Genomic DNA, 14,530 nt, shown 5'->3' with positions numbered 1-14,530 from the left:
AACACATCCACTGATGTTCTGCCCGGCAGTCTGGAGGTGTTATCTTTCTGTTCTACCATTTTTGTTACCAAAAAAATTAAACACATTCGTTATATGATTGAAAATTTTAATAAAATAGAAATAAATAAGTTAATATAAGTTTTATCCTTATAATTATATCTAAAAAATCGTGTGGATTGATTGTCTGCTGTCTGCTGCCCTTTATAGTTATATCTAAATGGGTATGTAGATTGAGTCTGCAGCCCCTATTGGAAAGAGTTATACAATTAAAAAAAAAAAATTGGTTGCTCGTGAAACAAAGGTATACAAATTTGAATGATGAAGTCAATATGAATTAATTGAACCAAATTTTATAAAGTGTTTTGATTCAAACCGGAATCAATATTCAAAATAATTAAATGTTAAATATACAGAGGTCAAATTCATAATACACCCTCCGGTCACATATATAAGCAAAAAACACTTTTTAGGTTCATTCATTTAATGAATGTATCTTGACTTGATACATTCATTAAATGAATGAACCTAAAAAGTATTTTTTTGCTTATATATGTGACCGGAGGGTGTATATCGTCCCGAATTAAGTTTATTATTCGTAGTTGATTAATTGATTCAATGCACATGTTGTGTAATTGTATACGGGATGTCACCGGTCAAGGCTACGGTTCATATCAAGCTACGTAACCATATCTCCACCTCCAATGGGCTTTCAACTTTGAACGAAGAAAACCTCTCACGTCAGTGAAGAAATTACCTGCATTTAATTTCTAGTGGCGTATAATAAAAGAATATGGATATGACGATATACATATAAATTAATGTACAACTCGTATATACACTTGACTTTTTTTTGGTGAATATAAATATATATATATATATATATGGAGCATATCAGGTGGGAGGAGTGTGTTATTGTGAGAGGTGAGAGACCCAATAATAACCCTTTGATCTTGATAAACAGTTAGGATCAATTCCAGTCTAGAAAATCCACGTGACTCTTTTTAATGTTTATCTTACAAATTCCACACCCACCGTTCGTCTTCTCTGCTGTGCGTTTTATTGGTTCTGGTTTCTCTTCCTTCTATACCATTGCCACCGATTCTATATCTTGTATTCCTGTTGGATAAACTAAGGGAATAAATAATATATCACCAAAGACTTACTATCTATATATAACTAGGAACCAGTTTTTATCTGAGGACCCGCGCCGCCCCTGACCTGAAATGAAATTATTCAATGGTCATCGTCAAGTACTCAAGTCCAAGGAATCGTTATTCTTTTAATGCTTTGAGGTTGCACTTCTATGTTTGACTCTGTAGTCTGTACCATTATAAATTGGATGCACCATTGAACCCAAACCAACACACAAACACAACACACAATCAATTCTTTTCCCTATCCTCTATTCTTGTTCCTGTCACAACCAAACATGGATACACTAAGTTCTGCACTTCTCTTCCTGCTAACATGTGTTGTCATGCTAGCTTTTCACTCACTCTTTTCTGGAAGAAACAAAAAAAACCTTCCACCAGGACCTACCCCTCTTCCAATCGTTGGAAACCTCTTTGCAATGGGTGACAAACCATACAAATCACTAGCAAAACTTGCAGAAATCTATGGCCCTGTTCTTCATTTAAAGCTAGGACATGTCACAACCATAGTTGTCTCTTCACCAGACACAGCCAAAGAAGTGCTTCAAACCCATGATTCCTCACTTTCCGACCGAACCATTCCACATGCCTTAACCGCTTTCAACCACCACCAATTTGGTGTTGGTTTCCTCCCTCTGTCACCCCTTTGGAAAGACATGAGAAGAGTGTGTAAAAATCAACTATTTTCAGTAAAATCCCTTGATGCAAACCAAGACCTTAGGCGCAAGAAGGTGCAAGAGCTTCTCAGTGATGTTCAACAAAGTTCTTTAAGCGGTGAAGCGGTTGATATTGGAAAAGCAGCGTTTAAGGCTTCAATTAACTTGTTGTCAAACACAATTTTCTCTGTGGATTTTGCTAAATCTGCAGGTGGAACAGGGGAGCATAAAGATATTGTGTTGAGCATGTCAAAATTTGCAGGATCACCAAACGTGGCTGACTTTTTCCCTTGGTTGAGGTTCATTGATCCACAGAGCATCAAGAGGAACTATGTGGTTTACATTGGCAAGTTGTTTGGTGTGTTTGACAGCATAATTGACAAGAGGTTGAAGCTAAGGCATGGTGCAGGTTTCATCACCAACTATGACTGGTTAGATTCCCTGCTTGACCTTTCTGAAGGGAACAGCAAGGAGATGGACACTGAGAAGATTAAACATTTGATGCATGTACTTTTTCTAATCCCTTTATCTCTTATATGTTCAGTTATTTACAAACATTTGAATATTGTTCTATTATAATTTTGTTCTCTCAAATGCCAAAGGATGTACCAAAAAAAAATGCCAAAGACTTCCATCTATATATTTCAGTCTCTAGTTATACCAATAAAGATTTTCTGTCCCCAAATTGTTTCAATAAAAATTTATGTGAATTAAAAAAGACATAAGGGAGTCAATTATAAATCTATTAAAATTTTATTGGTTGTATTGTATTTCATTCTCTAGTTATACTTGCATGTGATAATACAAAGAAATTCTTATCCAATTTTACTAACTGTGGTTTATTACAGGATCTAATTGTTGGGGGAACTGACACAACTACATACACATTAGAATGGGCAATGGCAGAGCTAATTCACAACCCAAACGTCATGTCAAAAGCTCAAAAAGAACTTGATGAAATCATTGGAAAAGGTAACCCACTTGAAGAATCAGACATTGCTAGACTCCCATACTTACAAGCAATAATGAAAGAAACTCTGCGCTTGCACCCGGTTGCTCCACTTTTGCTCCCTAGAAAAGCCAAAACCGATGTGGTACTCAATGGCTACACCATTCCAAAGGATGCACAAATCTTGGTTAATGAGTGGGCTATTGGAAGAGACCCAAAATATTGGGAAAACCCCTACTTGTTCTCACCAGAGAGGTTTTTGGAGTCCAAAATTGATGTCAAGGGTCAGAATTTTCAGATCACACCATTTGGAAGTGGAAGGAGAATATGTGTTGGGTTGCCATTAGCTATGAGGGTGGTGCCCCTGATGATCGGATCATTGATCATTGCTTATGATTGGAAGCTTGAGAATGGTATGAAACCAGAAGATATGAACATGGAGGATGCAATACATGGGCTTGCCTTGAAGAAAGATGAATCCTTGCGAGTTATTCCAATCAAAAGAAGTCATTAACTGGAAAATGTTTGGTTGGTAGAGGGGGGTGTCTACATCCAAATGACTGCTTCAAAGGGAGAGAATAAAGAAGAAAATAAAAATAAGTGACAAACATAATATTTATGTGATAAAAAAGATAGAGAAAAAAAATTTATTGGATAGTCATTATTTCTAGGATATTTAAATTTGGGACTGATATGGGATGCAGATGCTTACTTGTGATGCACTTATTGATTTTGTTAGTTCTTTTAAGAAATGTTCTTTGCTAGGGCAGATAGAAATAAAGAAGTCTAATGCTGTTATAGTAGTTGGCCGTTTAAATAAGATAGCCATAACAAGTGCCTTTGTGTGCTATGAATTTTAGTTCTCTTTCCAATTGTCTATTAAATCTAGTATGAATTGAATAAAAGGTTTAAAGAGGCAATTCAACAGTTTGAACTTCTTATTTTTAGTTTAATTTTAGATTTTAAATAACACTCTCAGTCACCAAAAGGAACTTAAATCTGTTAACAAAAAAAAAAGGAACTTAAATCTCAATACAATTGTACATCAATAGATGCATTTGCTAAAAAGGGATGATTCTAACCACCCTATGCGAATTTATGATAGTGCTCTGTTTTTGCTTTGTTCCTCTTCTTTTTTATTTTTGCAACTAGTACTTTTACCCGTGCGATGCACGGGATACTAATTTTAGTTTATAGCATGTAATTGATTAAAATCTGTGTTTTTTGTTACTTTTTTAAGAAAAATTTCATGAATAAAAAAAAATAAGATTAAAAAAAAACAAAAAATTGATTTTTTTGATAAATGTGTCTGATTTACTGAAATGAATGTTTAATAACTGGTTCATTCGCCAAGATTTGATTCCTGACTCTTCACCTTGCAAATCTCTTCATTTCCCTTTGCTCACCAAGTGAGTTACCCTTCCCCCCGAATGCCTAATAACTAACCACTAAATTATATTTAATTTCTATGTTAAATGATTGATAGTGCAAATACATTACCCCCGCCTCCTACTTGCATAGAATAGATATTGCAGTTAAACCACAAAAAACAGTAGATGATTGATATAAAACTCTAGTAAAGTGCACTCATCTACCACGTCATGAAATAAATTGCATCACCTAAAACTAAATATATATAAATGAAGACTAACCGGATAATTACAAACTCTCAAGCTGAAGTTCATTTATTTTAGGAGACCGTAGCATTAGCCATTAACATTAGCATCATCTTCATCAACATCTCTTGTTTCATTGTACCTGTAATGACTTAGATATTCCATCAAGTAATGACTTAGACATATATCAAGGATGTTTCTACGCCTATTTTGGTTAATTAACAAACACTTTGCGCCTTCAGTCAACGCTACATCTTCCTCATGGCATCCAAATCCAGAGCTATAAGTATAATAGAGGTATAAACATTGAACAATAACAGGGCCCCCTCAATGACAGAGTTATCAATCAGAGCAAATATCTGCTTGTTCAACTTTATGTATCCTCTATGTTGGTTCAACTTTCCAAACATGAACTCTTCAAATACGTGATCAACTATGTATTATGCAGCATTTTCATTGTTGATTTGTTAACTTTAAGAAAAACACCATTCAAAATTTGTCTCAATCTCAATAGCTGTAGAATCCTCCTTGTCTTAGGATGCATGGCATTAATGCCAAGGATACGAATAATAAATAAGAGAGAGCTTAGCATTAGGATCTACATAAAATCAACCTTTCAGCTTTTCCTCACATTTCAATGGAATCAATTCCATTTCCTGCTCATTGCACTCCTTCGCGCACTGCTTAGTCCTGTTGTACATAATCTTACGACTCTTGGCTCTCTTTTCTTCTTAGCAGCTTCAAGCTCCGGCTTTTTCACCAAGGCAGGTCCCTCTTCCGCTTCTTACACAATGTCCTACATGCAAAGAGAATTTGATCAATAATAGTAAAGAAGAGGTTACCTAGAATAATGCCCCTTGACTGACTAAGACCTAAAATAATTTGTACACTTGATGCTAAAATTATTTCACCTTCAGCCTCAAGTTATTTCAGTAAATTATTTCAAGCTTTCATGCCAAATCTCAATATCTTAGATCAAATTTAATTCCCAAAGATCTGAAGCAACAACCAAGCAGCCTCTAGTTATTTCAGTAAATGAATAAATCAATGTACATGAAGATAAAAGTTTGCTAATAGATCATGGTAACTTAGGTTGATCATGGGAAAGGGGTAGGAGCTAAATTTGAAAGTTAAAGGGGAAAAAAAGAAAAGGCATAAATGCAAGAAGGTGAAGTTGGACCATTAACCTAAGAAGGAAAGAGCTTGTTGAGGAAACATATGTATGAATCTAAATCAATTTATTTGAAAATGTAGATCAAGTGCACAAATGTCCCAGAACAGCAAGTCTCAGAGTCCAAAAACACAACAGATTTTGTATTAAGGAGACAAAAAGTAGTAGGATGAAATAAAATTTAATCAGCTATAGGAAAGATATATGTCTAGCATTGGAATTTATTAGTTGCAGCTAATGTAAGAACTTTCTTTGACAACATTACATCTCCAACATGGTCACACTCACACCCAACATAGAAAGTGCTAACCTGTTAAAACTCCCCATGTTATGAGATCAGCGAATTGCATAACAAACATTAGATGTTAAAAAAATTAACAAACTTGCTGCATTAAAGAAAGAAATTTATAAAATGCATGTAAATGAAGCAATTTAAGGGTGAAGCGAATTAAGCCAAAGCCAAAGACAGAGCACACTTACCTATTCATTTTTTGAGATGTAAAATTAGATTCCCATTGGTTTAGAACTTTCACCTACCATATGTTGTTCGAAACCTTGTAAGCTACTCAGTGGTTGCAGCTGATTCTGAAGTAAATCCAGCAGGTACTACCAAAATTAAGTGTTTTCATGCTCTAGCTGCTACATTAAAATGAATAAAATATATCAGAATCATGGATAAAAGAAACAAAGAGGTGGGAGTATATTTGGCAGCAACATAACAATCAAAAGAATGTCAAAGTAGTATGAAATATTTTGAATTTCTTTTTAGGTCAGATAGGGAATATGATAAGGATTATTTTTCCAGACCACATGCCCACCACGCTTTCCTTTTTTTCTTCAAGTTACCTTCTTGATTTTTATCATGTCTGATTAATTGCTTATGCCCTGGTTCATAGCTGCATAGATAAATATTAATGTGCTTGGAAAACCAAAAGTCTTCCATCTCTAAGACCATAGACCTGAACAAATTGGATAAGAAATATGAAAAGAAGAAGCTTTAATTAAGAGCTTGTCTAACAATCAAATAGAAGAGTATTTGTGAAGCCAGTCCAAAGAGCATTGATTTAATAAAAAGGCATTGAAAAGGCACTATGCAAGAAACAATATAGGACCTGCTATTCTCACACTGACGCATCATGTTCCTTGCACATTACGTGTGGAAGCCCAGACACCATTTCAACAGCCATTTCTCCTACATAGTAAATATCAAAGAATGTAAAATCAGCAGCCTTTCAAAAAAAAAATTAGTTCTATAATTTATGTAGGAGGAAAAAAGAGAACCATTCTTACAATGGGGATTGACAACTCCATAACAGTAAAAAAACACATGCATAAAAAACATCAATTCAATTCTAACCAGAAAATGCGAGCATGGGCGTCAGTTCAAATGAATCAAAGTCCCTCAAATTCGGCCTGTCTAGAGCAGAACTGCAAGTAAATTAAAAATGAAAGAGAAGATGAGACCCTAAATCACATAATAAGGTTTATTGAGATGAACAAATGAAAGATAAAAAGAAGAACAATCAAAGAGTTGCAGATAAAGAAACCTAACACCATGATAAACCCAGCCAAGGCCAACCGCAGCGGCGAAGCCACAAATCCAAGGCGGAAGCAGCGGTACGGTCAGCATCGGCGGCAGTTCCAAATCCAACGGTGAGATGAATCTAGTGAACAGCGGCGACAAAGGAATTAAATGAGGCAGTAGGCAGAGAGAATAAATGGAAGGCGTACAACAGAACTGAAACCGTGCGAAAGAGAAGAATCCGAACGGTAGGAGAAAACGAAAAGAGTGAGCGGATACGTTTGAGAAGCCAAAAAGCCAGGAAGATTGTAAAGGGAACTAACGGCTGTGATTTAATCAAGAAGAAGTAATTAGTATTTTTACCCAAATAACCATACTTAAATTTTAAATATTGTATAATAAAATATTGAAGTACCAAATTGCCCTCAAGGCTGCAAAACTTTGCTTTTATATATATTATAGATAGATAGATATAGATTATAGATTATAGATAGATAGATAGATTATAGATTATAGATAGATAGATTATAGATTATAGATTATAGATTATAGATAGATAGATAGATAGATACCCTTTAAGAAGGGAGTAGTTTGTTTTGTTAGACTTGGGCCACGTAGGTTCACAAAAATTATATGCCCCATTATTTTTTTTAAAGGTAGATTAAATTGAAGTGAGAAACAACAATTTCTCACAAAGCAATATTGTTATGCTTAAAATAAAACAATGGAACTCATAAAATACTTGCTCACACATATAACAACATAAAAACAAAGTGAAAAACACTCACATCATAACCCAAGATCTACCGCTGTTAAAGTTTTGTCTCTTTTTCATTCTCCATTCTTCAATAACTTTGAGCCACAAAAACTATGAACTCTAATATAGACCTATCAATAGATTGTGGCCTTACTAAGCAAAACACATAAAGGACACACTTACTAGTTACCAGGTACGATTGTACGAAAGGATATAGTGTGTTTGGTTGTGGATCACGTTGACCCAAACGTGTGTTTGTGTGTGGAAACGCGATTCTCTTCATGCATAAAGATGTTTGGATTGCACCTTAATTTGTACCAAATGAACATGTTGATAGAAGAAAATTGTACTAGTTTGGTGAAATATAAGTTTGTGTAATTCTCATTTTTTTTTGTAAACGGTAGTTATCCAACGAACTATTAGTGGATGTTATGTGTAGGGACTTTATTAGAGTTGCTTCGTTTTTTTCTGTTCAATAAGAGTTAGCTTCGTTGAGGGTGTGGGTGTGACCTCATATATTTTGTTGTTGCTTTGGGCTGATACAACGTATTGGGCTGCAAAACTTTATTCAGCAAAACACATGACGAAACCTCAGCCCAGCCCAGAATATTACATGGTATACTATCCATGACTTTCTGACAAAAGAAAAAGAATATGGTTTTTGAATGAAACAACTTACCCCTTTGAAAAAAAGAAGAGAATATGGTATTTTTATTGAAAGTGAGAATGTTTTTGAAAGCATTATGTATTCAAAAGAAATAGTTTAATTAACTTTCTGATATTAAAAAAATAGTTTAATTGTGATGCACCACAGTTGCAAAACACTTTTAAACTGATAACTAATCATAGTATATTGTGTAGGATGAATGATTATATTTATTTTGAATTTTAATTAAAGTAAACATATATTTTCTGATTTTACAAAGTTCAATTGTATATATACCTGTACAAACAAAGTTGACACCAACAATACATAATTACATATACATTTGTTTCTTTAAAAAATAATTATGAAAAAACCTTTTTTTTTGGTACAATGAGGAAATAAATGAAAAAACCTTTGAATGTGAAATAAAGAATTTCTGGAGTAAAATTGACGGTATGAAATTAAATAGATGACATTTCAAACTCCATAAAAAAAAACATTTCAAAAGGTAAAAAGCAACCTTGGGGGACCAATGAAAATTCATAATTTGACTCATTATACACGGTACTCACTTCATTCAGCTACACACCACACGCTACGCAATTAGATTAAGGAAAATTCTTTTCTTTTTAACTAAAGAGTGAAGATCAAGGAATGTTAACAGAACAAAAAAGTACCTCCAAAACAACTTAAGAAGAAGGTACTTTAATTATTTTTCTATCCATCTCGTCATCTTCAAATTTTATGACAATTTTAACTTATAATATATTTTGAACATAAAGTAAAGATAATTAAACTTTTTTAATGAAGAAAAATTTAGGTAGGTTCAGCTCCAATCACCCACCGCATCAGATCAGAACATATTTTAGGGACTTTAAGTATATAAGCGGTTATCGGCAACTGCCATAGTCCAAACACACAATCTTTTAAAGAAAAGTGGTTCATCCACTGCAACTAAACCATCGTTATAAAGATAATTAAATCATTAGTTGTTCACATTCATTATTATTTTCAGTTAAAGAATGTAACCACACACTTTTTCAATGACGTTTTTTTTTTATCCTTGACACGTGTTACTCTATTCACGATACAATGTTGTTTCACTGAATAAATGACTTTTCTAAATTTATTCTTCTGACATATCCTTACGAGCCCTGATTCGTATTCTAATATAATCATTGTGACTTAGAGCTCGTTTGAAAAATATGATTTGCTTGGAGGAGCAAAAGCATACATCACAAGACATAGACTCTTTACCGAGTCCATACGCGTTTGTTTGTTGTTTGTTTCTTCCTTTTCCTTTTTCCTTTTCCACCAAACCCTTCTTCTTCTTCTTCTTCCTCAACTCCTCCACTCACTCGAGGTGGGACTGAACGAAACGATGACTGACAACAATCTGATGGAGAAAGTGAACGCTCTCAGCGAGCGACTGAAGATCAGCGGCACGGAGGTTGGCCGTAAGATGACCGCCGGAATGACCTCCATGAGCTTCAAGGTCAAGGAGTTTTTCCAAGGAGGACCAAACCAGGTCGACAAGCTCGTCGAAGACGCCACCTCCGAAGCCCTCGATGAACCCGATTGGGCCACCAATCTCCACCTCTGCGACCTCATCAACACCGATAAGGTCAACAGCATCGACCTCATCCGCGCTATCAAGAAGCGGATCATGGACAAAAGCCCTAGGGTTCAGTACCTCGCACTCGTCCTCCTTGAAACCTGTGTCAAGAACTGCGAGAAGGCTTTCTCTGAAGTCGCCGCCGAGAGGGTGCTCGATGAGATGGTCCGCCTCATCGACGATCCCCACACCGTCGTCAACAACCGCAACAAGGCTCTCATCATGATCGAAGCTTGGGGTGAATCCACCGGCGAGCTTCGTTATCTTCCTGTATTTGAAGAAACTTACAAGGTTTGTTCGTTTGATCCTTCAATTGAATGAATTCCACTTCTAATTTAGCTTAATTTGTTGATTTTCTGATTTTTTTTTGTGAATTTGTGTAGAGTTTGAAATCGAGGGGGATTCGGTTCCCTGGTCGTGACAATGAAAGCTTGGCTCCGATTTTCACTCCTCCGCCATCTGTTTCTGTTCCGGAGCAGCAGCAGGATGTGGAGCAGTTTCAGTTGGAGCAGTTTCAGCATGAGGTTCCTGTGCTGAGTTTTACACCTGAGCAGACAAAGGAAGCATTTGATGTTGCCAGAAATAGCATTGAGCTACTTTCTACTGTGTTATCATCTTCACCGCAACAAGATGTTTTGCAGGTCTTTCTTTTTATTACTGTGCCGTTTTCAATGCTCTACTTTGATTTTGACTGTTAGTAATGGATGCTGTGGACTGAAATGTGTTACTTGCTGATAGAATAGAATATGATTTGCTCTTGCAGCTATTGGGTGTCGCCTGTATGTTGCAGTGGCCGTTTTGTCATTAAATTTTAGTTTAGGGAAAAAAACTACTATGAAGTGAAGTTGCCAGTAAAGTGAGGAAGAAGTAAGGGTTTTTTATGGTTAGATTTTTGTAGGCTAAGATTAGGATGCTCATTAAATTAGATCAATGGTGGATATAGCTTGAAGTACTCAATGTAGAGACAAACTCACTTTAGATGGTGATGATCCCTTACTTTGTATACACTTGATTGTGGCCACTGTTTTGGCCTATGGTACTGATCCCTTACTTTGTGCTTTTAGTATATGCACTTAGTTAGCAGAGGTTATGAAGTATGTAAACAATGGTGGATGTAGCTTTACCTACTCAATTTAGAGACAAAATCACTCAAGAGTTCGTTTGAACGCGGACCAAAGAGCACTTATTCGAGCTTATTTAGTGCATTGTTTTAGTTGAGGAGCTCCAATAAGTACTCTTTGGTATGTATCCAAACAGGCTCTACACTTGACTATGACCACTGTTTGGCCTATGGTTTTGTGCTTATTGTATATGCACTTAGTTAGCAGATCTTATAAAGTATGTACACTATGGTGTAAAACTCTCTACTCTAGTTTTATGATGTTAAATTGAATTTACTCTAATTTTTGGGTCATTTGACAAGTAACAGCATCACTTAAGAGTTCAATGGGAGAAGGATTTGTTTTTAAACTTTATTAGGTCTTTGTTGCAAACCCTTTGCTTTTTGTAATTACTAATTATCCTTTTTTTTTGAAAGTAATTACTAATTATCCTTAGTTCCTTACAAGTCGCACTAGTTAGTTGACATTGAATGTCTTAAAACTTAAAAAACTTGTCAGTAGGCCCTGACCAGGTGGCCCTTTCATGATCTTGAGTTGTATAGTCTACAAGACAATACATGGATATTGTTACATAGAAATTCTTCAGTGTCGTCTAAATTAAGAACCTTGTATTTATTTTCCGTTTAGATGATTTTATTTTTGAAATATGTGAACGTAAAAAATTGTTCTTAAAAAATTACACCCTTGACAATTGGCCTTCCTTTGAGGCAGTTGATGAAACGAATTACGATATTCTCTGTTACGATAGTATTAATATTTGTTTTGAAGAAAAATGGCCCACTGATAATTGCTATGTCTTTGTATAAATTTTTTATTGATAACAACCACACCTTCTCTGGTTTCTGGTACTGTGGTTGCCCCGCTGACCAGGGTAGTATACTAAGGGCTAATGTTTATATGGGTTGGTCCTATGGGCTTATTAAGATCTAATGATGGGTGTTGAAGTGAGATATGCTATTTGTTCTTCATTCACTTAAAGTGTACAACAGCCATGCAAGAGCTTATCCAGTTATCCTAGTTTCTTTAAGAACGCAGTCAATTTCAATTTGGCATGTGGTCATTGCTAAATGCTAACACGGTCATGACCTTGTATATTTTCTTTCTGTACATTCATCCCACCCCACCCCCAAAATAGAAACTGTTTTGCATTGTTTTGAGCGCTATACTGTATTCCCTTGTAAGTTCCTCAAATGAGGAGTGTCAAGTTTAGCCATGCCATTATTGGTGAAGAAACGTCTTATATCAGGCATCAGTGAGTTACTGAAATAGAAATGTAATATTTTCTTCAATCTGCAGGATGATTTGACCACCACACTTGTACAGCAGTGTCGTCGCTCCCAATCTACTGTCCAGCGTATTGTTGAAACTTCCGGGGACAATGAAGCACTACTTTTTGAGGCCTTGAATGTTAATGATGAGATTCAGAAGGTCCTCGACAAGTACGAAGAGGTGAAGAAGCCTACAACTGCTCCCCTTCAACCTGAACCAGCTATGATACCTGTTGCCGTTGAGCCAGATGAGTCGCCTCGACATACTAAAGAGGATGCCTTGATCAGAAAGCCGGCCGGATCAAGAACTGTTGTCCAGGGAGGGAGCAATGATGACATGATGGATGATCTTGATGAGATGATTTTTGGGAAAAAAAGTGGCGATGCATCAGATGCAGGGCATGACACAAAGAAGCAGCAGTCTTCAAAAGATGATCTCATTTCCTTCTAAACTACACTGTTAATTGACCTTGAACTACCTTTTAATGTCTTGCTACCTATAAACGTAGTTGTTGATTGTGAACTTTGTTCAGAATTTCAGATTGCTCGTTCAATGATTGTTATTGTGCACTTTCTGTGCAATTTATGTTTGAGATATGGTATAGAAGTTCTTGACAAGGTATAGATGGGAGACTTTCTGTAAAATCAATGGGTTTCATTCATATTATTCAGATGACTGGGATTCTGGTTTTTACATATGGAAGCACGTTTAGAACTCAACTCATCTACCTTCTCTCCTGCTGAGCTCTAAGATTCGAATCATTTTCTCCTTCTCGCATGTTTTTTTTTTTTTCGTGTTCTAGTTTTTCTTGGTTTGGTATTTGTCAATTGCCACCATGTTCAACTACCTGAGCCACTACTATTTGGCATTTGATAAAGTTTTCTTGCCATTTATATGCAGCTCAATTGTATTAATATATTGTTCAGGTTTTCTTCTTCTTCTTTTCGATCGATTATATTGTTGAGGTTAAAAGCAAAGGGTGCTTCATTGGAACAGTTACACTAAACACCTGAAATTAAGCATACATACCAATGTGAAGAAGTAATCCATCATACGTGCTTCATCCTCTGAGACTGAGCATCTTGATTGCTCGATGAAGAATGCTTCATTTATAAAAGTTGTATTTAATTCCTTTAGAGACATCATTTCAGAAGCATGTGACTACGCACGTTTCATACCAGTGAATATCACAAATCACATTAATCATTCATTTCATATGAAAAAGTGTGTGAATAATGCAGATAAAGTTGGCAAACTGAATAAGCAATGAATAAAATAAATAATAAATACAAAAAAGAAGATGAAGAAAGCATGTAACGTCTTGAAGAGGAGAAGAGAATGCGTGTATGTTGTAATGTAAAACATGTTACAGCATTATGACAGCCAGTACTATTTTGTTGTTATGGTCCGTTTATAATATCAACACGCATGCTTTGCAACGTTAATACCGTCCTAAATAGTAAATACATGTTTTGTTTTGGTCAAAAAGTTAATGATGCTTACATAAAGTAGATAATTAGTACCCAAACTAAAACAGTTTTCACTGAGAAGTATAAAACTACATGTCACTTTCTAAATAACATACTTTGCAGAAAAAATTCTGCCAATTTTTTGATTTTTTTAATATAAACCACCCGGTATCAATCGCCAACAATTTTCTCATGAGTATATATATTATCAAAACCAGTAGAATGTAGTGTACGTGGAAGTAGTTTCGATCCCATAATTGAGATTTGAAATTAAAATAACAGATGATTCACAAGTTTTCTAATTTTACGATGGTAATTGTTAAATTATAATGCCATATTTCCTATTAATGATGATGATATATATCTGCATATTTAGTTCGGGATGCAGCACCGTCTCATTAATTTACACCATCAAAAGTTGACGAATATTATGATATGATAGCTTGCACCAAAATTCTGATTGGGAGCCTGCCCCACTCGTCCCGCTCCATGATTTTTGAGTTTTGAGAGTCGACCTCATTTTGCTCCGTTAATAATAAAATTAACAAATACACTTAAATATAACTTTAATATGTTTTTCTCATTGGT

The 14,530-nt window shown here is 35.3% G+C and overlaps 2 protein-coding genes and 1 pseudogene across 2 annotated transcripts; 2 read left to right on the top strand and 1 right to left on the bottom strand.

Annotated features, from left to right (window-relative positions):
- The first annotated feature begins 1,201 nt into the window (after positions 1–1,201).
- On the top strand, positions 1,202–3,683 carry LOC130741340 (geraniol 8-hydroxylase-like). The gene is made up of 2 exons (XM_057594202.1): positions 1,202–2,314; positions 2,656–3,683. Exons 1-2 carry the CDS (start codon positions 1,430–1,432, stop codon positions 3,268–3,270), a joined length of 1,500 nt encoding a protein of 499 aa, XP_057450185.1. The 5' UTR covers positions 1,202–1,429; the 3' UTR covers positions 3,271–3,683.
- A 779-nt stretch (positions 3,684–4,462) lies between these two features.
- Positions 4,463–9,822, bottom strand: LOC130737332 (60S ribosomal protein L7-2-like; annotated as a pseudogene).
- On the top strand, positions 9,668–13,192 carry LOC130741338 (TOM1-like protein 1). The gene is made up of 3 exons (XM_057594201.1): positions 9,668–10,374; positions 10,467–10,724; positions 12,501–13,192. The coding sequence occupies exons 1-3, from the start codon at positions 9,850–9,852 to the stop codon at positions 12,921–12,923; spliced, it is 1,206 nt and encodes a 401-aa protein (XP_057450184.1). The 5' UTR covers positions 9,668–9,849; the 3' UTR covers positions 12,924–13,192.
- Positions 13,193–14,530: the final 1,338 nt, after the last annotated feature.

This window comes from Lotus japonicus, chromosome 2 (assembly GCF_012489685.1).
Source record: "Lotus japonicus ecotype B-129 chromosome 2, LjGifu_v1.2".
NCBI classification, from domain to species: domain Eukaryota; kingdom Viridiplantae; phylum Streptophyta; class Magnoliopsida; order Fabales; family Fabaceae; genus Lotus; species Lotus japonicus.
Note: the sequence above shows the minus strand (reverse complement) of the source record. Positions and strands in the feature narration are given on the sequence as shown.